The 26,351-nt window shown below is 35.0% G+C and overlaps 1 protein-coding gene across 1 annotated transcript in view; it reads left to right on the top strand.

The window, feature by feature from the left end:
• The window catches only part of Taf15 (TATA-box binding protein associated factor 15), a 29,732-nt gene extending 3,450 nt beyond the window's left edge, over positions 1–26,282 (top strand). The window contains exons 2-16 of the mRNA XM_047545073.1: positions 4,822–4,861; positions 6,701–6,752; positions 6,858–6,942; positions 7,026–7,128; positions 8,938–9,131; positions 10,339–10,459; positions 17,232–17,266; positions 17,872–17,904; positions 19,104–19,213; positions 20,345–20,474; positions 22,941–23,033; positions 23,701–23,782; positions 23,902–23,990; positions 24,108–24,672; positions 25,959–26,282. Of these exons, the coding sequence (XP_047401029.1) occupies positions 4,822–4,861; positions 6,701–6,752; positions 6,858–6,942; positions 7,026–7,128; positions 8,938–9,131; positions 10,339–10,459; positions 17,232–17,266; positions 17,872–17,904; positions 19,104–19,213; positions 20,345–20,474; positions 22,941–23,033; positions 23,701–23,782; positions 23,902–23,990; positions 24,108–24,672; positions 25,959–25,998 (1,772 nt within the window). The 3' untranslated portion in view covers positions 25,999–26,282. The remainder of the gene's footprint in view (positions 1–4,821; positions 4,862–6,700; positions 6,753–6,857; positions 6,943–7,025; positions 7,129–8,937; positions 9,132–10,338; positions 10,460–17,231; positions 17,267–17,871; positions 17,905–19,103; positions 19,214–20,344; positions 20,475–22,940; positions 23,034–23,700; positions 23,783–23,901; positions 23,991–24,107; positions 24,673–25,958) is intronic.
• Positions 26,283–26,351: the final 69 nt, after the last annotated feature.

The raw sequence follows: 26,351 nt of genomic DNA, 5'->3' as shown, positions 1-26,351 counted from the left end.
TACAAATAGTAAATGTGGATGATAGATCTAATCTTTCAGAATTAACTTGGAAGGATAAAAAGATGAAAATGGAAGAAAAGAAACATGGAAATAGGTTGGAAAATCCTGTATTATATCTAATAACAAGATTGAGAATAAAATGGAATAATCAATAGTTTAAAAGATGAGAGTTTTCCAAAAATAGATGAACATTTTGAATTAAGCACTAGACTTAAATGAGACAAAAATACATCGATATCTACATAAGTTAATGTGAAAGTGTAAATTACGAATTACCAATAACAAACCTGCCAGAGAAGTTAGGGAGCAGTTGTAAGATTGGTAATAGCTTTAAAATGTTAAGGGGATAGAAAATAGTGTTTAGAGGGAAAATAGCCATTGACCTTGAATTTTCTCTCCAAATAAATTATCTTATGTGTGGCAAGCATGTCTGTAATTCTAGCACCTGGGGAAATTGAGGCAGGAGGATTACAAGTTCGAGGCCAGCCTCAGCAATTTAGTGAGACCCTAAGCAACTTAGCAGGATCCGTCTCAAAAAATAAAAATGGCCGAGATATATATAGCTCAATGGTAAAATGCTCCAGGGTTCAATCCCCAGTACAAAAACAACTCCAGAAACTATATCATACTGATAAGTACCTCATATTACAAATACTACCACTTTAAGTCCTTTGTTGAAAGAACTAATAATGTGAAATTCAGGACTGGGGGGTGTGTAGTTCAGTGGTAGAGCTCTTGGATGTATGAGAACCGGTGTTTGATCCTCAGCACTGCAAAACAACAAAAATATATATAGAATCCAGAAGGGTAGAATGGGGTGTAAGAACCAATGTAGAAGAAAAAAGCATGGTAAATAAGAAATACCAACATACATGATATTGAACATTAACATGATTTAGAGAGGAAGAATGAAAGTAAATAATAGGTGGAAGTTGTGATTGGCATTAGGGTATTAAAGTTCATGTATTTCAATGGCGGTTGAAGATAATTTTGAACTTTTTCAGAAAAATGTTAAAAATTGAGTATAGTCATAAAAAATGGTAATACTGAATATAACTTCTAAAGCAGTAGGAAAAAGGAGTAAAGAAAATAGAAAAGGAGTTAAAAGGAAAAGAAAAACCATGTTAAGTAGAAAGTTCCAATTTAAAAGGGTAGGAACAGATAAAAATTAAATAGAAAAATATAACCTCAGTTAAAACACCAGAGGTTCCCATTAAGAAAAAATGGCGGGCTGGGGATATAGCTTCGTTGGTAGAGTGCTTGCCTCACAAGTACAAGGCCCTGGGTTCAATCCCCAGCACCGCAAAAAGAAAAAATAGCTTAGAGAAAATGCTGTTTAGAAATGATACACAAAAAAATATAAGTGTTGAAAGTAAGATGGAAAAAGACCAGGCAGACGCTACCCTAAAGGTGATAGTCATTATGTAATATTAAAAGAAAATTCATGGAAGATATATATGTAGTTTTATATGCCTAACTATATAGCCTCAAAAGAAAACAAAATGACAGGTATGAGAAATTGACAAGTCTGTAGTCCAGTGGGAAGTTTTAAAACTAATGAGATAAGGCAAGCAATAAGAATACGCCAAACATTAATAAAATCTGAATGGTACAAGTAGCAGACAATCTTTTTTGCTATATAAATTGACCCATTTATTATAGCTAAGGATTGTCTTAAATGGTAAGAAATCTACTGGTCTTTCTCATTTTTTTCAGTCTTCTGATAGACTTAACTGTGAGGGAAGAAGTGGTGGTATAGGCCCAGGCTCTACAGTGCCAGATCCCCACAGCCTGTCTCTTCATCTTTTTTTTTTTTTTTTTTTTTTTTTCTTTTTTTTTTTCTCTTCATCTTGCTTTTACCACAGAAGGAGAAAGTGTTTTTGGTGTGCTGGCTGACCTCAGTTTTCATTTTTTGGAGAGAGGAACCATCAAGGTTCCCATATTAATGACCATTCTGACCTTGGTGTGACTAACCATGTTGCTGCAACAGGCCTGAGCCCAAAGAGTCAGCAAACATGATTTGTAGACATACAGTGCATTTAGAAATTTTATAAATTTAGAAACTTTATAAATTCTTTTTAAGTGCATGTGGGACATGTACAGGTGTTTGTTCTTTCTATCATACAAAGAATGATAAAAGTACCTTTTTTGGGGTTAATAAATTATTTTTAGAGAAAGCAAATAGAAAACCCTATACACTTGGAAGTTTAAAAGCATATCTAAATAATTCATGAGTCCATTATACAAGACTCAAGTAATCTTGATGTACAGTTGTTTAAGATATCTTAAATAACATTTATAAACTGATTTTCTTTGGTGAATGTAAGATATCCATCTACATTTATCACTGAAGTATTTATACTGAGGGCCAGATTTTACTGATCAGAATGCTTATTTTTATATCATGATGTTTTAAAATCAGCTAGCTAAAGAAGTTGAACTTAGAATTTCAAAAGGCTGAAGGGACTGGATTAAGGTTAAGGACCTTAATACTTACTAGATTTGAGATAGGGTCACATGATATAGGTGCTATAACTTCTGTAGTTTCACCTGAACCAAAAGGAAATTTTTTTTTTTTTTTTAATTTTGATTCATTGTACACAAATGGGGTACAACTTTCATTTCTCTGGTTGTGGCGAAGTAGTGTCACGCTGTTTGTGTAATCATACATGTTCGAAGGGTAATGATGTTTGTTTCATTCTATTATCTTTCTTTCCCCCCGCCCCCTCCCCACCCCTTTGGTTACAGTTTAACCTGAAGCTTCATGCCTCTCCTGTTGTCTTTTTTTAAGTTTCACTCAGTTTTTTTCCCCCATAATGCTTTTCACCCTCTGATTTCTGTGAAGCTAATTTCCTTTGCCATTGAATAGATGCTTCTAATCTCTTCATAGTTTAGTAGATTTTGTATCTTTTTCTTGTTTTTCTTTGGTTATTACCAGCTTTAGTCATTAATTACTTAGTCACAGTGATGTACAGTGTTTTCTTTTTAATTCTAAGTAATCTTATGTCCTTTACAGTCATAAAATAGTTTGTGTTAAGATTATATTTACTATTAAAATTGAGTGTTAAAAAAAATCTTGTTCAGATTGGAGATCTTTATTTACAGACAAGTGGCAAATCTGTTGTCACCCACTTCTACAATCAGTGGCAATGTTTTCATATAGCAGCTTTATGTAAATTAAATGAATTTAATTTTGGGTGGGTTTCATAACTGTTGAACAACATTTTTTAAGGTTGGGTGAGTTTGGGACTAATGGTCAGCAGTTTCAGTCAGTCATTTTGCAGTTTTAAAGAGTCTCATATAAAACTGATCTTGTCATAAATAAATGAAGTCATACCTTTGTCTGGAAGCCAAAAGGACAGAGACTCTTAACAATTTTTTTTTTTTTTTTTCTTTTTTTTGGTACTGGAGATTGAACTAGGGGGCACTTAACCACTGAGCATCTTCCCCAGCCCTTTTTATTTTTTATTTGAGACAGGGTCTTGCTAAGTTACCTAGGGCCTTTCTAAGTTGCTAAGGCTGGCTTTAAACTTGTGATCCTCCTGTCTCAGCCTCCTGAGTCACTGGGATTATAGGCATGTGCCACTGTGCCCCCGCTCTTCCACGATTTTTGATGTGATTGGCACTTTGAAATATTGAGAAAAGCTTAAAGTTCAACTTTCTTTTTTCTTTTTGGCATGTTAATTCATGCCTTCCTTGGTAATTTTTATTGCTAAAATGTAGACTAGAAGTAGGTATTACTAACTTAGTATACTTAGTTGGCTGAGTCCCTGAAAGCTTGGTAAAATTAAAATAACTGAGCAACTTTTAGCAGGTATTTGGAAACCCTTTTTTGGTGCTGACAACCACAACAGTCCAATATAGAGAAATGGTGTATGTTGGGGTGGTAAGGATATGTAAGTAAATATAATCCTGGGTATTTATCTTGTCAGAATGCATGACTTTCCTCCCTTTTTTTGAACCTGATTAAGTTTTAACAGGTATCTTTTCATATATAAATATAAAATGTGACTTGAGTTTTGGGTTTTTTTTTTTTGTTTTGATATTGAGGATTGAACCCAGGGGTACTCTGCCACTGAATACATCCTCAGCCGTTCCCCCCTCCCCCACTTTTTTTTTTTAAACCCCGGATAGAATCAGATTTTGTTTTTAGGAATTGCTGGTTGCAACATATTACTTAGTCCCCATGACCCTTGGTGAATTGCAACCTGCAGTTTGAAACTATACTGCAGACTCCCAACACAGGGATTAGTTTTTTTTTTTGTCAGTGCCTTTCTCTGGCTTTGACCCAAGCCAGCCCCATAAGCAGACACCTGGGAATGTTTGAGTGTTCAATTCTTTTGTGGTAACCCCCATCCCCTGCTCCCTGGTGACTTGGGCAGGGTGATCCCTGGCCCTTTTAATTTTTTTTTTAATTTTGAGGAAGGGTCTTGCTAAATTGCCTAGGTTGACCTCAATTTGGCATCTTCATGGTTTAGCCTCCTGAGTTGCTGGGATTATAGGCATTGGGATTACAGGTATGCACCACCAAGCCTTGCTTTGGACTTTTTTTAAAGAATGTGTTTTAATTGATGGTTTCACATTTGTTCATTTAGTTCTTGTGACCATCCACACTCATTTATAGAGCAGTTTTCAAAGATGTAGTTATGTTAAACAAATGCTATTTGAATAGATTTCTCCTTGTACAGTATTTAATTTGTAGTTTTCATTTCTGCAATAAATTTTGACATTTTCTTGCCACATTTCATCCATATCAGCTAAAGTCAGTCTTAGGGGACAACAATTTCAAGTAAGATTTAAAATTGTTTTTATGTATTTTAGATTCTGGAAGTTACGGTCAGTCTGGGGGTGAACAGCAAAGGTAAAGTATACATAAATTTTAATACCATGAAAGGCTAGAAATGAGAAAAATAAGATGAATTTTGTCAGGCTTTTCTTTTGAGACTTGGTATTTGAATGTCTTAAGAGAATTAAATATTAGTATATTATGGGGAAGAGAGTTGCCCTGTGTAAATATCTGGGAAACATTCCATTTTTAAAAGACTGTTTACAAACAATAAATATAGATTCCTCCTGGAGATTAAAACAAATCTCCTGGATATTGTAAAGGTTATGTTTTCTTTAGGAAATTACCTAGAAGAAGTAATTATTAAGGGGATTTAAGCAATTGAACTATTAATAGGTTCTTAGAAAAAACTTTTCATTTTTTGATTGTATATGATATGCTAATGTATTTCTAGTGCAGATTTTCTTGATGCACTATGATAGAAATGTTTAACATTTTTAGAGTCCTTACAAGTCCACAATACAAAGAAAGTTTATATGAATGTGTATATTTCTCTTTTACTTACCAGAGTAAAACCTTCAGCTTATACTATAAACAGTTTTCAGCCCAGAATGAGATATTCAGAATAGCATGTCAGATATCTTCTGTCATCAGATTTTTAGAAAAAAAAAAATTTTTTTTTTATAGTAGTAGATGGACAGAATGCCTTTATTTTTTTTGTTTATTTTTATGTGGTGCTAAGACTTGAACCCAGTTCCTCACACATGCTAGGCAAGCATTCTGGCCACTGAGCTACAGCCCCATCCCTGTCATCAGATTTTAAGCTTCCTAAAAACAAAACTGATTCAGATTTTTTTATTTTCATAGGTAATGTTTATCTCTTAAGCATTTGGCAAGTGTTTATTCAGTGAAATGTATTTTTTAAAGTTAAAGAATTCTCTTAGCATGTAATAGCTCTAAAATAATATTTAAAAATTTTTTTCAAATGTTTTATTTTTCTTTGGATATTAGTAATATACAGAAAGTTTATTACTTGCTAGAGCTCACATTCTACAGAATTAAAGAAAATTCAACTCGTAGGAAGTTATATTTATTCATTCAGTCAACAACTATTAACTACTTTTAGGTTCTGCTATGACAGTGGGAATACAGAATAATTTCATCCTTTGATACTACTCTGGAGGTACATATGCCTCTAATTAATGAGGCATTTAAACTGAACTTTTGGTACCACATATGCCCTTTCTCGGAAGCTAAAGATGTTTAAGTAAGGCAAATGGTAGGAGGAAATCTGTCAGAATGTAACTAAATTGATTAGTGTTAAAAAGTTCTAATTTTTCTGCTTTAGATATTTATAATATATTATCATGCAGTTTTTGGAAATAACTCATTCTTAAGTGTTATTTGTAAGCGTGTTTTTTAGCTGTAAATGTCTGTACATGATTTAAATATTGGGAAAATCTGGACCTCTGCTTATACCTGAGATTAAATAAAAACTTGCCTATTGAATGAGACTTGTCAGTACGTACCTTTTTATTTTTATTTTATTTTTTATCCCAAAGCATAATTCTCTTGAGATTTTCTATCACTGGTGAAGTTCTGTTTGTTTTTTTTTTTTTTGTTTATTTTTTTGTTTTTTTGTTTTTTGGGGTTTTTTTTTGGTGGGAAATAAAGCAAAAATTTATGGTATTTGACTTCTTCAAAATATTGAAGAAGTCTGGGAATGACTTCATTTATGTCTTAAGTCTTTGGTCATCACCTTTCACTTTAGATTCTGAGACAGGTAGATTGACAATTCTCAGAAAAGAAGCTTGTATTTGAGTAGAAAGTTGAAAATGAAGGCAGGGTTTTTCATTTAAATTTTCAAATTTTTTAAAGCACATTTCTTTCAAGAATTATATTTTTCTTTTACAGTTATTCTTCCTATGGAAATCAAGGCAACCAAGGCTATGGACAAGCACAACAAGTAGGTTGAAAAGTAAATTGTCTTCTTCATCAAGTTTTTTTGTTTGTTGGTTTGTTTTCGTCTTAAGTAGGTGATGAAACTTGAATAAATTTACCTAAATTTCAGAGCTATTCTGGCTATGGACAAACGTCTGATTCTTCATATGGACAGAACTATGGTGGTTATCCCGGTTATGGACAAAGCCAATCAGGTTGGACTGTCTTGTTAAAATTTGCTATTTTAGAGATTCATAAATCAGAGCCTTTACTAAGTAATATGCCTGCCAATCTTTAGGTTATTCACAGTCCTACGGTGGTTATGAGAATCAAAAGCAGAGCTCATATGGCCAGCAATCATATAATAACCAAGGACAGCAAAACACGGAATCATCAGGAGGGTAAGAAAACAGTAAAAGTACTGAGATTGTGTTGGGCAGTGGAAATAAACAGCTTTCACTACCAAAATCCTAGCTTTAAACTTCTCAGTACCTTTTTATTTCCACTTGATTTAATTGTTATTTTCTTTCTGTGTTGTGAATCAAATCCAGGACCTCACACATGCTGGGCAAGCACTCTGCCACCGATCTCTGTCCCCTACCCCCTCAATTTTATTTTTGGTCCATTTGAACATCTTACATTTTCAGGGACAAAAATATTAATTCGAAAAAGTGCTGAAACTTATAACTGTATCAGATAACCCTAGAATTTGTTTTGTTAATATAGATAGGGGAAATTAGCCAATGAGTTATAGGTTTCATAAAGTTCTAAAAATTTCAGCTTTGAAGAGCTTGTACTTATTTTTAGTAATAGCAACTTTTATTGTGCTTTCTGTAATTTTTCGTTCCCTAATGTAATTGATCCTCAGATACCACTCTGAGATACTGTTAGTACTTATTCCCATTTTAGAGAGAGAGAAAAATTTTAAGATGATAGACTTCATTAAGTTACACAGCTAAAAAATGAGGCAGAAACTGAGGTCTCTAGGGGATTTTTTTTTGTCTTCAGTGAAGGAAATTATTCTAAGTGAAATTCAATTAAAGCATTGGGGAAAGATTTGTGAGGTCAGATTATCAGTCTTACAGATATGAGAGAGCTTTGATTTGTAAGGTCAGATTATCAGTCTTACAGATATGAGAGAGCTTTGAAAAGTAAAAAGTAGAGTGCAATCATAGGGCATGAGTAAATTTAAGAAGAATCCTTTTATGAAGGACAAATGTTTAAACTGTGATGTAAATGCAGATTGAAGAGAAATGTTAAGTTTGGTTTGACAGCCATTTGAAAGTAAAGGGCTAGTACTTGGACCATAGTTTGGTTGTGCTTTGGGTAGGGAGTTGGGGAATATAACAGCCTTTAGTAGATTGTTCTGATCCTCTGACGCAGAATAAGATGTGACTGTTAAGTTATGAGACCTTTTTGTTCTTTTTTTCTTTAAGTAAATCTACTAAAACTCAAATCCAATTAAGTGTTGACTTTTAATATTCCCATAGTGAGAGCAGGTAATTAATACAGCCATGTTGCTCAGAACATCCTTAGGATTTTACCTTTTTGATGCAGGGTCCCACTGTATTGACCCTCAAACTCCTGGGCTCAAGCAAACGTTCTGATTCAGCTTCTCGAATAGCTAGGACTTACAGGTACTTGCCACTGCACAAGTTTTCCTTTTGAATTGCCAAAAATATGAAAGCTGTTGTTGGTTTCAGATAAAAAATGACATCACAAAGCAAGTCCCTATAACTCATCAGACTTAAAATATGAATGATTTATTATTGTTTTATTAAGATGATATAGAGTCTTTCAGTGTCACTATTATAAAAGAACTCATCACCTGTGGCATGTTTGTTAAAAGAATTAGACATGTTACTGTACTTTGTAACATTTTTTTTTTTTTTTTAATTTAAGGAGAAATGAAAACCATTGTTATTTCTTACTTTACTACAGTTTTCAAAGGTGTGGTTTCTCCTGTAATGTGGCAACTGTTTTTTGTTTGTTTTTGGTGGTACCTTTTCAGTGATAGTGAAATTGTCTTTTTTGAAGGTCATTCTGTTTGTGATAAGGGAGACTTTGTAGATAAGAGTCAAGTAATAGCCATGAGAAAATTGTAGTAGATAATGAGTTCTAACTGATCAGACCTTTTATATCAGTCTCAGTCAACTTGCAGCAGTAAGCATAATCCTATAAAATTTCTCAAGTCATTGATTTCTGTTTAGCCAAGGTGGAAGAGCGCCTTCGTATGACCAGTCAGACTATGGTCAACAAGATTCATATGACCAGCAGTCAGGCTATGATCAACAGCAAGGCTCATATAACGAGCAGTCAAATTATGATCAGCAGCATGATTCCTATAATCAAAACCAGCAATCATATCATTCACAAAGAGAAAACTATAGCCACCACACACAAGGTAAGATATATTGACCTCCTTTTCTTTTTCCCTCACAGAATTATTTGTATATTGAGTTTAGATTAAACAATCCACACAGGATTTTATTTGATTCTGAAAATTTGGAGTAACCTTGAACATAGATGTTTTCATCATGGCCAAAGAAAGCATTGTTAGATTTGTCTTCCTTAAAACCTGTCAGAGACTCCCCAGTGGTGTCACATGACTTTTTTTTTTTTTTTAAATATCTTTTTTATTTGTCAATGGACCTTTACTTTATATATGTACATGTGTTGCTGAGAATCAAACCTAGTGCCTCACACGTGCTACGCAAGCACTCTGCCACTGGGCCACAACTCCAGCCCCTCACATGACTTTTTGATGGCTGATTATATAGATTTGCTTTCTTGTCTCAGTGAACTCTGATAATTGACAGTGTTGCTGCTGACAGTTCTTTTGGTGATGGTGTTACACTTGATTTGAAGAAATTATTCTATATTAGCCTTCTTTAACCTCATGTAAGAAGGATTAGTCATTATTTCCTTTTGTCCCATAGCTCCCATATACCACTGATATTTAGGTTTCTTTCCACACTAGGAAAATGAATGACTAAAGGGCAAGGTTCTGTCTTAATTAATTTTTATACCTTCTGTGCCTAGTTATGGCTTCATCCATGGTAAATGCTCAGTGAGCATTTGATGATTTCCCCACCAATGTTGAGAATTGAACTCATGTCCTTGCACATGGTAAGCAAGTGCTCTACCACTAATCTACCTCCCCAGCCCTGTTGAATAATTGGGCTGTTGAATGACTAAAAGTGGAAACTCATTCACTGAGTATCTTCTCTCAGTTTGAAAATCCAGTTTTCTTATTTGTACTTGATGTACATTTAAATATTTTTGAGGTAAAAAAGTAATTTTCAAGGTTAAGACTGTGCTATTAAGTTATTAGAATTCTTGCGCCTAAGGTTGTTTTTCAACTCAAACCATTCCACATAGCCATTTTGCTGTCTAATTTTCTAGCAGAATGGAATTTGAAGCAGGTACAATTCTCAGACACGTTTAATTTCAGATAATTTTATGATGATTTGCATTTGAGTTCTGTGTACATGTGTGTTCCCCAAGAACATTAATGTGTGTTCTGAAAAGCCATTTAATATTGTTACATGAAAATTTTATCAGAAATAACAGTAGTTATTAATTTATGTGTAATATTTTCTGTTTTGTAGATGACCGTCGTGATGTGAGTAGGTATGGAGAAGATAATAGAGGATATGGCGGGTCACAGGGAGGAGGTAGAGGGCGTGGGGGATATGACAAGGATGGAAGAGGTCCTATGACAGGATCAAGGTAAGTATTTAGATATAGATGCCTGTATTTTATTCTCTCTCTCTTATTTGGTGTTTGCTGGTTTAATTCTGGTATCTAATTTAGTTAAAAGGCTTTTAAAGGATTATGTTGTAGAAAAGAGGGTAGAAATAAAGAATTTGTTTTCAGTCTTAAGATCTCATAAATTACTTTAGAATAGACTATGTTGACAGTTATTTTATCTGGTGTATGTTAAAACACCAGTAAAGTCATTTAGTGAAGTTGTGGTTAAACCACTGACCTAAGTTTTTCCTGCTGGATCTACAATATAAACTTCTTTAAAAAATGACTTTGGGAACTGAAGTTTTTATATAAAAAATAAAAGGTAAGTTAATTCTAATTTGGAAGTCAGAAAGACTATTCCTTGATCTTGAATTCCCTTGAAAAGGGAAAAATACTAGGTAGAGTAGAAAGGTGGGATTGGCAAGTGGGAAAGAGATTGAATTACAATTATTTTGCCCCCTTCTTAAGTAAATATTGAAAATTAGTGAATTGTCACATACCATTGTATATTTTTTTAATTTATACTAAGCTGTGGAAAAGGAATGACTTCTTAATTTAGCTTTTCTTTTTCCCATTACTGGTATCATTAGGTTCTGGTGTTTACTTGCAACATATGTTAAGAATACTGGTTTCAAAATTACTTTTAAACTGTAAGGTTAGCACTTCAACCGTAAAAACAAAAATGAAAAAGTAGTTTACCTCTGTCCTCAGGTGAGACTTACAATAAGGTTGCAAATTTGTTTATAAAATTAACAGGCTTATTGGAAATTGAAATTGTCAGTGCCCTGTTACTGATACTTAATAGTATATCAGTACTGGCTCTCTTGCTCCATAGGGGCTTTCAGTCCCCTGAGGTAACCTTAGAAATAAAACCAGTACATATAAATTGCTATTTCTTCAAGTGACCCAGAAATTTGTTTCATTGACTTGTATTTCTCTATTTTTTGTATATAGTGCTTTGATATTATGGAAAAAACAAGGTCTAAACACATTTTAAAAATTTTGTGAGAGTTGAACTTTTAAGTCTTTGAATGGTAGTCAGTTTACAAGGTAAAACAAATACTTTGTATACCCCTTCATTATCAGAGAGCAATGTGCCATCATCATGGATATAAATGAACTTGGAAAGTGACATGGTGTTTACTTTCTACCTGATAGCTTCCTTCCTCCCTCAAATAGAATCCTAAAACAAGATAACCATCAGATAGATTTGATTTTTCAGGGTGATATGTTTTAGATAATTGACTGCCTTGAAATGTGGTACATTTCACAGTACATCATAGGTTAATTTTCTTTATAAAGAAATTATAATTATAACCTAATAGATTATCTATTAAACTATGACAGTGTTTAACTGAGATGGCAGAATTCTGCTCTTTAGAAGGAAGAGCATAAGGAATAGGTAGAGAAGTCTTTTATAAATATGTTTTCATCTGTGAGCAAGAACTCAAACACGGGTTGAAAGGACCTTGAAAGTTTCTCCTGATAGGAGTGAAGGAGTACCTGAACCAACCTAGGGGGTCCCATTTTTAAACAGTATGACCTCCTTGGTAATATATTTCAGTATAATTTGTGACCCAGATACTAATTCATGAACCTAGTATTTTATTTTCAAACCTTTTATTTACCCTTAGGAACCCCTTCATACAAAATCTTGTGCAGAATTCCATTGTATATCTGGTCAATGTGATGCTGATCTGGTTTGGGGATAAAGATTGGGAGAGGGAGGGGTCTGCAGTTCCCCACCCCTGCCCCAGTAAACTCAATATGCACAAAAGTCTTGTTTTAGAAATTTCTATGGGTGATGATTACTTTCTGTTGGGTTGGCAGATTGTGTGAAAGGCTAGATAGTAAATGTTTTAGACTTTGCACACCACATGTGTTTTTGTTTTTTTTTTTGCAACTCCTGAGCCCTGCCCTAGGAGCATCATAGCAGCCATAAATAATGTATAAATGCATAAACAGGGTTGTGTTCCACTAAAACTTCATTTAGAATATTGAAATTAGAAATTCATTCATGTTGTTTAAGATGTGCTTTTTAGCTTATTTATTGAGATAAAGCATTTTGAATTTAAATATATATGCTTAGTTTCAAGACTTTCATACTTGGGCTTGCATTTAAGTACAAAAAAATACCCAGACATTTTTCATTAGTCTTCATCAACACTCCATTTGTGTTTCATCTTTCTTAATAGTGTGTTGAAAATTCCTTCCCTTTTAAGACTAACTGGGATTGGTTGTATTTATGTTTAAAGAAGTAGGGGCGAAGTTTTTGGGTGAGGGTTGAATGTGTTGTCAAGGATGGGATGCTTTTAGACTTAAATTCTATGATTGCTTGACTGGAGAAAGAATTCAGACTGAAAGTTATCAGCTTTCCAAATATGGAAGAGAGACATGAGAAGATTTTAGATATTCTAGGAAACCTAATTTTTGTCTTTGAAAAAGCAATTGTAGCAAAAAAGATTGAATTTCTTACTGTCATCTATAATTAACGTTGACATCTTACTGGACTAAAATCTAAGTCTGTAAATTCTTCTAGTGTTTTTTAATTTTAACATTATGATTACTCCTTTTGCAAATTGCAAGAATTTCTTAAATAATTGTTTTTCATTATTAGTATGTCATCAAGTTAAGTAACTTTCAGGTTTTCATAAGTTGAGCCCAAAATTATTCCAAATTTCTGCTTCTTACATGAATGATACTTAGCTCCTTTTAAAATATATATGTCCTAGTGACAGTCTAGAACAGTGATGGCCAATACACATACCATGTGAGCCACAAATATGAGCTTTATATGTCACTTAAATTTTTCTAACAGCTACAGTAAAAAGAAAACAATAGAGGTCTAGAGGTATAGCTCTATAGAGGAGCACTCTACTCTATAGAGTAGCTCTATAGAGTAGAGTGCTTGCCTGGTTTGCAGTAGACCCTGGGCTCAATCCCCAGTACTGCAAAAAAAACCCAGGTGGAAGTAGGTGAATCTTTAATAATAGATTTTAGTTACTCCAATATACTTGAAATATTTCATGTAATAAGTATAAAGTTCTTAATGAGATTGTGTACTTTCTTTTTTTCATCCTAGAACTTCAAATTCCATTTTAAATTTTGTATGTTTAGAACACATCCCATTTTAGAATAGCTACATATCAGGTGTTCAACAGCTGCGGGTAGCTAGTGGATAATGTTTTGGAATATGCAGTTATGGAATGATAGATTCTTGACCTCCTAAAATGTTGATGAATACTGAATCTGGAAAGCCTTTTTTTCCTTGCATATATGGAGTGGTAGGAAATAATAAATAAACAGAACTACTATTGAGAATGGTACTTAAATGTAGTGAGTCATTTACCTTTGGAATTAATTTTGTCATTTCCTTACAACTCAAAAAATTGTATTCTGGATTTACTAGTATGTAAACTGAAGCTCTACGTAGGTTTTTAAATTAGTTAAAATTTTTAGCTAAGCCTTTTCTCTCTAGGTACTGAATTTTCTAGGAATAAAGGTTTCCTGTATTATCCTTTTATTTTTGGGTAGTTTGAGTCTTGAATAGATAATTTTGTTTTTTAATTGAAGGTTGGGAATAGCAATTGTCAACAAACTTTTTCTTTCTTGACAAGTATATGAAATTGAATCTGATGGCTTTTTCTAAATATGTAATCCTATAGTAGTGAAAGAACCCTGAGTCTGCCCAGGGTAAGCTGCTCATTTTGGTTTTGAATTTGGGAGAACCTTTTCCAAATGAGTCCAAAATATGCATCTAGTTTTCTTATGCAGGGTGTCCTCAGCCAATAAGAGTCAAGAATGCTTATGTTATGTTTCTGTTAACTGTCTACTACTTCATCTTATAATGTCCTTCAAGAATTCTTGATGTGTACACATTTTCTGCTTTTTCTGGGATTGAAACCAAATTTGTTGGTGGCAACATCTTGATTCATTGTTGAAGTATCTTGTCTTAATTTGCTGTGAGGCCTTAGTAGTATGTAGAAAAAGGACTTGTAATTTGACTGTAGGTTTGAAAGAAAGATTCTTAACCACAGACAAACCTTATTTTCTTTTCCCCCAGAGGCATAGACATATTTAGGAAAGTAGACATAAATTCAGGAGAGAATGAGGGTGATCTCAAAAGAGATACCTGTGGAGTAAATAAAGCAAAGACTATGCATTCAAGGGGAAATGTGGACTATCTCCAGAGGAAGAGGCAACCTCTTCTGTTAGTGTTTAATAGTGACTACTACTTGAAGTTTATTTATTTAATATAATAAATTTCCTGATGAGGGAATATATATTATGTAATAGAACTAAGCGATATAAAATTTACTAATAAGTTACTTGAGGATCTTATTAAAATGCAGATTCTGGCTGGCACAGTGGCACATGCCTATAATCCTAGAGATTCAGGAGGCTGAGGCAGGAGGATCAGGAGTTAGAGGCCAGCCTCGGCACCTTAAGAGTCTCTTGAGTCTCTTGGTTTGAAGATTTCTTTTTCTAGTGTACTATGATATTTCCATATTTATAGTTATTGTTTGGAAATCTTCAGCTGTTTTATTTTCAAAGGAAATGCTCAGTATGGACAACAAAAATATTATGTGGAGGAATAGGGCATTAAAAACTTATTTAAATGTCATTAGTTTTGTTTCCCTTTCTTAACTGCTCAGGCATGTCCTCTTTTTTAAGATTGTTCAAATTTATATTGTTGGCCAGAGTGAAGGAACTAGGATGTTTAAATATGAAATTGCATAGTTCTCTTTCATTGTGGCTGTGTAAAGTTGGTACTATTTAAATATCAGCAAAGTAATTTCTAGCACTTGGTTGTGAACACATGATTTCTAGTTTCCCATTTTAAGTCTCCGTTATTCTGAGGATTTGAACCTCCTGACAGAAAAATGTGGGTTTAATATTTAACAGTTTAATCTCAAAAAACTGTTGGTTTCGTTCATTTGTTCTTTTTTGTTTGTTTTTATTTCTTAGAGTTAGCAGTGATACACACACATGCACACACGCACACACACACAGTGATATATATGTATGTACATGGGTCATTTAGGAATGTAGAGGATCTGGGCATGGTGGTGCATGCCTGTAATCCCAGTGACTTCAGAGCCTGAGGTGGGAGGATCACAAGTTTCAGACCAGCCCCAACAATTTAGTGATAGATACTCTGTCTCAAAAATAAAACTTAAAAATGGGCTGGGGATATGGCTTAGTGGTTAAGTGTCCCTGGGTTCAATTCTTGGTACCAAAAAAAAAGGTGTGGAAAAAGCAGTGGTCTTCAGAGACTCAATGCAAAATAGTATATGTGAAGGGCCCAAGTTTAATATTATGTACGTAGCCTTGAAATAGCCTTATTCTCTTGGTTAAAAAGGCTTCCTAATAATAGCATAAAAATCAAAAGCAACTTAAAATGCATATGTATATACTTAAGTTGTTTGCAAGAGAAAATATATTTACATCAAGGTAACGGATATATTTATTATGAACGGAGAACGTTTCCTTATTTAGTCAGAGTGGTTTCTCTGAATGGTTCAGAAAAGCCACCTGGAGGGTAGGGTAATCACTGAAGCAGAGATTTTTAAGCAGTGAGACATTATAGTGTATTGGTTTAGCTTCTTGGGCTGTAGTAGAATAAGATAAAGTAAATCAAATAACCATTTGAAAATTGTGTGTGTTGTTTCCATGTCAGCACATGAAATGGATCATGTCATTCAGTCAAGAAAAGCAAACTTTTGTTGGATGGGTATTTTTAAGGGTTTCTTGGGGTCTGCTGCTGTTGCTCAGTGGCAGGGTGCTTGCCTGGCTCGTGCGAGGTACTGGGTTTGATCCTTAGCACCACATACTAATAAACAAATACAATAAAGGCATACTGTCCATCTACAACTACCAAAAAAGATTTTTAAAAAAGTTTCTTGATTAGAGAAGAGTGTTTTAGATCTCTTATATAAAACTACGTGAACAAGGACCCCTGATTTATCTGGCAGTGGAAATTTGCTAAAGTTGTTCTATGGGCAGCTGCAACATTTGGAGTATGATGTATTCTGTCTGTAGTGTGCTACAGATTAGGTATACAGAACATTTGGCAGCATGCACCTTAATAGCTGTGATGTGAAGAGATGTATATTATAGTGGGTATGGAGTAGAAGGGTAATTTTAAGTTATGCTTTTTTAAATCCTTATTTTATCAGATTTCTGAATGATTTAAAATTTTAAGACTATTTTCATTCAGTTTCACTTTTGTGTATATTTGTTTATCACTTTTTTTTGATTCATCTCATAAAACCCACAATTTGATATCACAGCAGAATCTAGTACTCAAGTTTTTACCTCTCTTGTTCTATCAGAATCTTAACTTTGCTTTATGTTCATCTGGTTTTTAATTTATTTTTCCTCATTTAGAAAATAAGCCTTTGGAAAGAATGCCCACTCTAACTTAGCATTCTTCCTTCAGTGCCTCCAGCTTTAAGCTATTGTTTGAATAGTGACCTTTTGGCTTCGGGTTGGGAAGATTTTAAAATATGGGTATATTAGATATGTTATATAATAAACTTGAAAAGTCATCTTGTGGAAATACATCCTTGGGAAAAAACACTTAGATGGAAGCAACATTTTGAAGTCTATAATGGAATTTACTGGAAAGTTAGCAGTGCTACTGTTTTCCTAGGCTCTCTACTTGTGACAGTTAAGTGTAGATTGAGCCCAGGGCTCAGCACATTAGAGACTTAAGGAAGAAATCATTTCTTCAATTTTTCCTCTGCAGTGGTGGTGACCGCGGTGGCTTCAAAAATTTTGGTGGTAAGTGCTGAGTATCCCAAAATGTTTCAGTGGAAATGCTATATAAATCTAAAAGCCACCAATATCCCGCAGACGCAGTCTAAGCCCTTTTTTACTCTGTTGAGGCTGGTGTGTGTTGTGTGCTTTTTTAAAAAAATTATATATGTATACACATATATATATCAAAGTAAATATTAAAAAGTCAAAGCTGATTTCAAATAGTCCATGGGTTTCTATGCATTGTATTTGCATGAGCGAGTCTGTGGTGACCAATGAGTGAGAACTTCACTGGATTTTGACATTTTTTTTTTGTAAAGGTAGCTGACATGGTATTCTTAATTATTAGGGTTTTTCAATCAACCTTCATAATCAGAGCTTAACAAAAGTGAAACTAGCATAATGCCAAAGTGGCAGGTGTTGACTTGACAAGTTTAAGGAAATGTTGACATTCATCTTGATTTAAACTTTCAGTAGAACTTAATTTATATAGTTACTTTGTAAATCTGTGATGGTTGACTTTCAGGGATTTTGAAAGTATTGACTTTTCATGACTTGGTTATTATTAATGTTTATTTTTATTATTTCAAATGAGTTGCCTTAAATAGATTTTCTTTTTTTCCCCTTAGGTCACAGGGATTATGGACCAAGACCAGATGCTGGTAAGGTTTATGGTAGTTTGTGATTTTGCAGTTAAGAAAATGTTAGTTTTGCACTTTTTCAAGGGAAAAGTGTATGTTTGGAGTGATTAGTACAGAAAGAAGATTTAATTTGATAGTGTTGCCAGAACTGGGAAGCATTATTTCCAAAGGTTAGAAAGAAAAATTTAGGGGATTAATGGGATAGTTTGCTGGGGAAGTTGCTATGTTTGTACTTTCCCAGGCTCTACTTTTTCTTCTTTGAGGAAATACTTCAATTTTTACTGCTATGAACATTAATTTTATTGCAAATTAGATTTAATGAAAGAATTGGTGTCATTGGGAAAAAATAGATAGAAAAACTGTGTTTAAGAAAATCCTACATTGGATTTTTTATTGGGCCTAAGAAACCTGAGGTTGTACATGAGAGAATTGTCATATTCTAGGTAGAGGTCACTAATTTGAAATGGCTTTTTATTTTTAAATGCATTCAAGACAACAGATTTACTCATGGAACCTTTTGAAAGTTATGATTTAGAGGTTAAAAATCTACTTGAGACAAATTTTTAATATATATTGAAATCAGAACTTTTGTTTTTATTAAGATGCCAAAGTATTCTATATGGATGGCAATTACTGAATTATCCCTTGATGGACTGAATTTTTGTACATCTTTCTTACTTTGTTGTACTAATCCAAAAGTATGCGTGTAAGGTAAGGTGTGTGTACAAGGTGCCCCTACCCTCTGATGTGTACAAGGCTTATTGCAGTGAAGGGGAAATCAGCAATTCTGTTTGGCTTGCTTGGAAGTCCAAAATATCAGATTTGGGGGAATTTTGTACTAGAGAGCCTTAAAAAAATTGATCTGTCATAAAGGATTAAAAGTTCAGAGAAAGGAATGTTAATTTCAAAATAAATCTTCATTTCTTCATGAGCTTTAGTCCCGAATCTGAATCTAAGGAGTGAGATTTTTAAGACCTTCCTTATTTGGTCTATAAGTATCTCACAGAGTGTTGTCATGATGTACTTTACTTGAAGTTTGGTTATAAGAATTGATCAACCATATAATTGTTGCATGTTCATGTAAGATTCTTACATTGGTCCTTTCATTTTGGTCATAGAAACAGTTATACATCAAACAATAAATTATTGTTCTTGATTACTGAACAGGATGTACTAACACCAAGGAATATGTACAATTAATGGTTATCTTTTCCCCCTAGATTCAGAATCTGATAATTCAGATAACAACACAATCTTTGTGCAAGGACTTGGGGAGGGTGTGTCTACTGATCAAGTGGGAGAGTTCTTTAAGCAAATAGGTATCATCAAGGTGAGTAAAAAGTATGGCTTTTGTTGAAAATGTCATATCCTGGTTAAGATACATAAATTATACAGGAAGCCTGTATACTTCAGTGTGGCTCATCTCTTAAAATCCTCTGATGGACATGTTCACCCTTATCTGTAGTCTTTTGATAAATTTATTAAGATTTTAATCTTTGCTTTTGTCTATCTTTGTACAACCCACCTGTGCTTTAGCCTTACTTAGTCCTAGAGCTTTAAAAATAGTTTCTGCCTAACTCTTGAAATTATGATAAGCAAATAAAAACATTCTGAATGCAGACAAGTTGTTACTAATAACTCTTTGGTATTTAATGTTTGTAATGCATATTATCCCAATATATAATGTGTTATTTTATAATTAGTTTTTGTTAATTTAAGTATCTTGGTCACTCTTTCACACATATGTCATCTCTTTAACTAGAAAACCTTTACAGAAATAATAGCACTTGCTTGAAATCAAACAAGTTTGCACTTTTTTGAAATCAAATTATAGTTGTCCTTGTTCTGGTGTCTGGAATTACTCCTTTTGTCCTTCTTGGGGAGTTAAAATGTTTTAAGAAATTACTTAAACATGAAATATTTAAGAGGTTCACATAGTTTTGACAAAGTACTATTTCTTCCTTGTCTTCTACTTCCATCCCAGCCAAATCCCATTATATTCCTTAGTGGTAACCTATTGATTTGTTTGATAAACATTCTTCCTGACTTGTAGCTATTTTACATGGCGTATAAAGCATTATCTACATTTAATTTTTATATGTTTAAATAAATTATACATAAACAGTATACATAATGTGCGTGTGTGTGTGTGTGTGTGTGTGTGTGTGTGTGTATGTGTATGTGTGTATGTGTATGAGTGGTGGGAATTGAGCCCAAGGTCCCAGTTTAGTAAGCACTCTGCTAAGTGACAGCCCCAGCCCTTTTAACATTACTTGGTTTCCACTTAATATAACTTGTAGAGTTTTTCTTGTCCAAATGTATAGATAACTTCATTTTTATATTAGGTGTATAGTATTTTGTAGTATGGATGTGTAGATTCCTTTTAAAAATTAAATCTTTAACTAAATAGTACTTGATCAGTTATTCTTGAAATGCTAACACCAGCTTGTTTTTTCCTCAGACAAATAAGAAGACTGGAAAGCCGATGATAAATCTTTACACAGACAAAGACACAGGGAAGCCAAAAGGGGAGGCAACAGTGTCATTTGATGATCCCCCTTCAGCTAAGGCAGCCATTGACTGGTTTGATGGTATGTCTCATTCATATAGTCATACGTAAATGTTTTCTAGTCTGAAAGTGAAAATATGTTCTGGGAGAAAGTGGTCATATTTTTTCTACTTTTAGAGATATTAAGAATGCAGGCCAGCCATGTTAGTTGGCACATGTCTGTGATCCCAGCCACTAGGGAGGCTGAGACAGGAGAATCTTGAGTTCAAGTCCAGCTTGGGCACCTTAGAGAGACCTTCCCTCAACGTAAAAAGGGCTGACGTGTGTGTTGGTGCACTTGAATAATCCCACTGATTTAGGAGGCCAAGGCAAAGGGGGATGACAAGTCAAAGGCCAGCTTTTGCAACTTAGTGAGACCCTCTCTCAAAATTAAAAATAAAAGTAAATGGGAATGTATCCAGTGGTAAACTGCCCCTGGGTTCAATCCCCAGGACTGGAAGAAAAAGAAGCCAGAGTGTGTATACATCTTTAGTTTATTTCCACATATCATGTGTTACACATGAAGCTTAACCCTAAGGTATAGAGAGTTGGCCTGTTGATCTTTTAAAATTCAGATAGGTTCTCTGCAAATGTGAAATTAATGTATACATAGAAGAAATAGGAAGAATTCCCCCATTGAAGAGAAGACAGTATGGAAAAGTAGAGGAAATGAGTAAAACATCCATAATCTCAATACAGAAAATGTGAATTTTCTTACCAGAATTTTACATAAAAAGCAATTTATCATGATGTTCCACATGATTTTATTTCATGTTTTTTCATTTAACATTTTAACAGTTATTCATGTTATTACAAATTTATTAATTTTTGTACCCTAACTTAATAATAACCAACATTTACTGCATGTTAATAAGATGGGCACAGTTTTTTTTTTTTTTTTTGGTACTGAGGCTTGAACCCCAGGCCTTGCTTATGCTAAGCAGGTGCTTTACCACTGACTTAGACTCCCACACCTCAGCAAAATTCTAAGACCTTTATATGCATTAACTCAGTTTAATCCTTATGGCAACCATATTAGACACTGTTTCCATTTCACAGATGATAAAATTGAGGCACAGAGAAGTTAATTTCTAAGATCACAGAGTAAGCGGCAGTGGCAGGATTCAAACTCAGGCAGTCTTGACTTCACTGTCTCCAAAGTACTTAACTATGCTGAATTGACAGGTACTTAAGGTCCTTTTTACTTAGGAGATTTTTGTACCTGTGTCTTCCAGAACCCAGTTGTATTTCTTTACTTATTCAGAGATGAGGTTTTGATTCCATCTCACCTCTGTTTTCTTTACTTTCTTTTTTAAGCCAAGTCTTTTTTTTGTTGTTTGTTTGTTTGTTTTTTGGTATTAGGGATTGAGCCCAGGGACCCTTAACCACTGAGTCACAATCCCAGCTCTTTTTTGTATTTTATTTCGAGACAGGGTCTTGCTGAGTTGCTTAGGGCCTAGCTAAGTTGCGGATGCTGGCTTTGAACTTTTGATCATCTTACCTCAACCTCCTGAACTGCTGTGATTACAGGTGTGCACCACTACACCCAGCTAAACTAAGTCTTCTTATGACTTAGAAGACTGATACATGATTTGCTGCTTATGTCAAAGTGCTTGTCATATCATCTGACATCATGGGAAGTTGCCAGCTATAAAAACTAAAGCTTTGGTCAGGAAACCAAGGCCTCTGGATTCATAACCATTTTATGAATCATAGAGTACTTTTCTGGTTCTCTTGTTTAATGTAAAGTAAAAAGATTACTTCTTATCCCTAAGACACTAAGGCATCAGAATATGTATATGTATGCATGTATATAAATAATTGCATGTATACATATTATTTTGAAAGACTTGCAAGTGGTGGTAAAACAATTTCAAACTGGAACTCAAGTGCATTTGGTGAAAAACTAGTTACCATGGCAGCTCCCCCTCCCATGATCCGATCCTCCCTCTGCCGAAAGGTAGATATAGTGAGCAGTGCCTATACAAGCATATATGTGAATATGTAGGCTCATGTGCATTTATGGGCACATGCATTCCTTCCTTTCATAAAACAAATTGTGGCATACTTCATCTACTGTTCTATGGTTAGTTCTTCATGTAAAAATATGTGTTTGTTTTTTTTTTTTGGCTTTTGTTATTTAAGCTTAAGAAGTGGCTATCTCATGTTAGCTGTGTTCATTTAGGTTCTGTGTTATGCTTTAGTAGTTAACTTTGTTTGAAACACTACCATGTTTGAATTTCTGTGAGGGTATGTCAGTTACTCCTAACTAAAAATTCCCAAGATAGTTTTATGGGTTTTTGTTTGTTTTAATTTTTCTTAATTGTAGTTGGACACCATACCTTTATTTTATTTATTTTTATGTGTTGCTGAGGATTGAACGCAATGCCTCACACATGCTAGGGAAGCACTCTACCACTGAGCCACAACCCCAGTTTCCAGTTTCATGTTTTTGTTTGGAGGTGGAGCTATGGAGTAGTATTTCTTCAAAACCATTCTTTTTTCATAGGAAAAGAATTCCATGGCAACATCATTAAAGTGTCCTTTGCCACCAGAAGACCTGAATTCATGAGAGGAGGGGGAAGTGGAGGTGGGCGGCGAGGTAAGATTGCCTGATGCTCTTAGGTCTGGATACTATACACAGGGTTTAAATTTGAATTCTGTTCTGTGCCTGCTTGCATGAACTTGGTACTACTCCTTTCTCTCCTTGGGTCTTTTCCCTTTTGTCTTAAAATGAGGGTGAATACTGAATAGGGTATTAGGTAAAGAAGGTATCATAATAGCTAAGAAAATAGTGGGAGAAGGTTGTAGTAATCCCTGTGGTGAGTTGCATAGCAGTTTATTGCTCACCTAGAAATCAGGAACAATTATTTAAATGACACCTACTTAGGTAGTTTATCTGATGAGATTTTATGCTCCCTGACATGGCTTCTTTATTTGGTTCATTTTCTCTAATTTGGCTTTTGCTTACTTAGCATTTCTCACTGAGATTCTCAAACCAAGTAGAATATCAAAGAAAGTGGACATTGAAGTTTTTTTAATGCATTATTTTACACTATAATGTGTTCCTGATGTCATTTCATTTTCTACATTTCTAATTAAGGCCTCAAATCAGAGAATTACAAAGGCCCACTGAAAGGGGGTTTAATTTTGAGGGCAACTTCCCAAGAAATAACGGGCACTTCTTATTTCTGTTATCTGGTACTTTTCCTTTGTGTCGTCAGTGCCTGCTACTGATTTTTCTCCTGTATCTACCTATTTCCCCCCAGGTAGAGGAGGATATAGAGGTCGCGGAGGCTTTCAGGGAAGAGGTGGTGACCCCAAAAATGGGGACTGGGTTTGTCCTAATCCGTAAGTATCTCATTTACTTTGGTGGGAGTAGAGGTTGGGTTTGGGATTGGAGGGTGCAAGAAGCAGTTCTGAATCTATTGGAAACTATCTAGGAGCATTTTATTTTCTTCGTTTCTCAGGTCATGTGGAAATATGAACTTTGCTCGAAGGAATTCCTGTAATCAGTGCAATGAGCCTAGACCAGAGGATTCTCGTCCCTCAGGAGGAGGTGTGTTAGTCCTTTGAGTCAGCTTTTTAACAGCAGCTACCTGATGCTTGTCTTCTGGCTAGCATTCAAGAAACTCTGCATGCTTCTGCCCTCATGGTTCACATTTTTACCTTACAGATTTCCGGGGGAGAGGCTACGGTGGAGAGAGAGGCTACAGAGGTCGTGGGGGCAGAGGTGGAGACCGAGGCGGCTATGGTGGAGACAGAAGTGGGGGTGGCTATGGTGGAGACAGGAGTGGTGGCAGTGGCTATGGTGGAGATAGAAGTGGGGGTGGCTATGGTGGTGACAGAAGTGGGGGTGGCTATGGTGGGGACAGAGGAGGTGGCTATGGTGGAGACCGAGGAGGAGGCTATGGTGGAGACCGAGGAGGTGGCTATGGTGGAGACCGAGGTGGCTACGGAGGAGACCGAGGCGGCTACGGAGGAGACCGAGGCGGCTATGGAGGAGACCGAGGCGGCTACGGAGGAGACCGAGGCGGCTATGGAGGAGACCGAAGTCGGGGGGGCTATGGAGGAGAACGTGGTGGTGGTGGTGGTGGAGGCTATGGAGGAGACCGAAGTGGAGGCTACGGAGGAGACAGGAGTGGTGGGGGCTATGGAGGAGACCGAGGTGGGGGCTATGGAGGAGACCGAGGTGGCTACGGAGGAGACCGAGGTGGCTACGGGGGCAAAATGGGAGGAAGGTGAGTATTAAAGTGTACTTGTGAACCTTTTTACTTCATTGCTCCTAGATTTTAGGATTTGAGTCCTTTTTGTCACATTTTTGCATTTATTCAACTTACGTAAAGTTTTGCATTGGCAACTTTTTCAGGATGGAGAAGATCCAGTTCCTTGTTCAGCAATTTCTAAAATTGGTTTTGGAAATTCTTACTCATAAACTTTTATATTTGTGTGTGCACATATATGTATATTATTTTTGCTCATTGCTAAAGATAATTGAGATTGAGAGATAACTTGAAACTGTTAATCACGTGTTCTTAATCTAAGTGAGGAGAGAGCACACTTTTCATAGGTTCTTTTCAAATCATGTGGAGTATGCCACAATTATTTCTTCAGAGATTCTGGTACCTGTTCCAGGTGAAAACCACTGATAGTGGGAGTGTGTTGTGCATATAAATGGTGTGGAGTCAGAAAAAAAATTGAAGACCAGTGATGTAAAATAATTTCAGTTATTGTACTAAGGATCTATATGCCAAAGGCAGTATGGGGTAGTGAGAGTAAGAACAGTATTTGAATAAGAGCATGGAATTGGGAGACAGATCCTCTTGAGTTCTGTCTTCACCACTTAATATCTGTGTGACCTTAGGCAAGTTACTAAACCTTTTGAAGCATCAGTAGTCTCATCTCTACAATGAGCTAATAATGCTCCTTTGTGGAGTTGTATTAGATTATAACAGCTGGTTCATTTTAAGTACTTACAAATAATAGCTCTTAGTAATTATTAATAGCCCAATTACCATCTGTTAAATACTTTTTACTATGTGGTAAGTACTGTGAAGTGTCTTATTATATACTTCAGTTATAATCCTTCTGTCAATTCCCTGAGATAAATGTACCTCCCATTTTACAGTCAGAGACATTTAGTAACTTTTCCAAGGTCACATAATAAAATTCTTTTCCAGAATTCACATGTGAACATGTTTACTTGCTTATTCCACTATGCCACTCTTCTGTTTGGAAATGGAAATCAGCACAGTCTCTGATCAGAAATATTAAGATGGTTTGGAGTCTTTATTCTTGGTGGAAAATAGAGTGATAACAGAGTTCCTTCTAGGAACTTCTGACTCTTAAAGCTGATAAATCAGACATTTATTAAGTACCTTCTAGTAGTATAGAAATATATTAGATATATTTTCATCATTATAGAAATTATCTGGCCAATGCCAGTCACTAATAATACCCTGAAGAAGTGTCTGATGGTCCGTTGGTAGAAAATTATTTAGTGTGTCTCTTTATTTTTCATTCCTAGAAACGACTACAGAAATGATCAGCGCAACCGACCGTACTGATGACTGTTTTGAATGTTTCTTTGTCTCTGACATGATCCATGGTGAAATTGCCAGAGTTTTGCCTGCTGCTTTCCTCGTGGCCTCTTCTTGGGTAGTGAAATTAAGTGACATTTGGATTTTATTTGGTGGGAGGGCTGGGGCAGTTTTTCTTTTAGAAATGTCCATTGAAAATTCCCTTTTTAGTTTCCATTCTTCCCAACCCTTGAAGCTAAGTGCATTGTAAAATATTGCCAAAATGGAAAGTGTTTTGTAATACTGCAATAAAGGCTGCTTGTTTTTGTGGACTTTTGTACATATAAGTGCATTGTTCTGTCACACTCAGGATGAATTTACAGCACTAACTGTAACCCCAA

This window comes from Sciurus carolinensis, chromosome 3, assembly GCF_902686445.1.
Source record: "Sciurus carolinensis chromosome 3, mSciCar1.2, whole genome shotgun sequence".
Lineage (NCBI taxonomy): Eukaryota > Metazoa > Chordata > Mammalia > Rodentia > Sciuridae > Sciurus > Sciurus carolinensis.
This window is presented reverse-complemented; position numbering and strand designations above follow the sequence as displayed.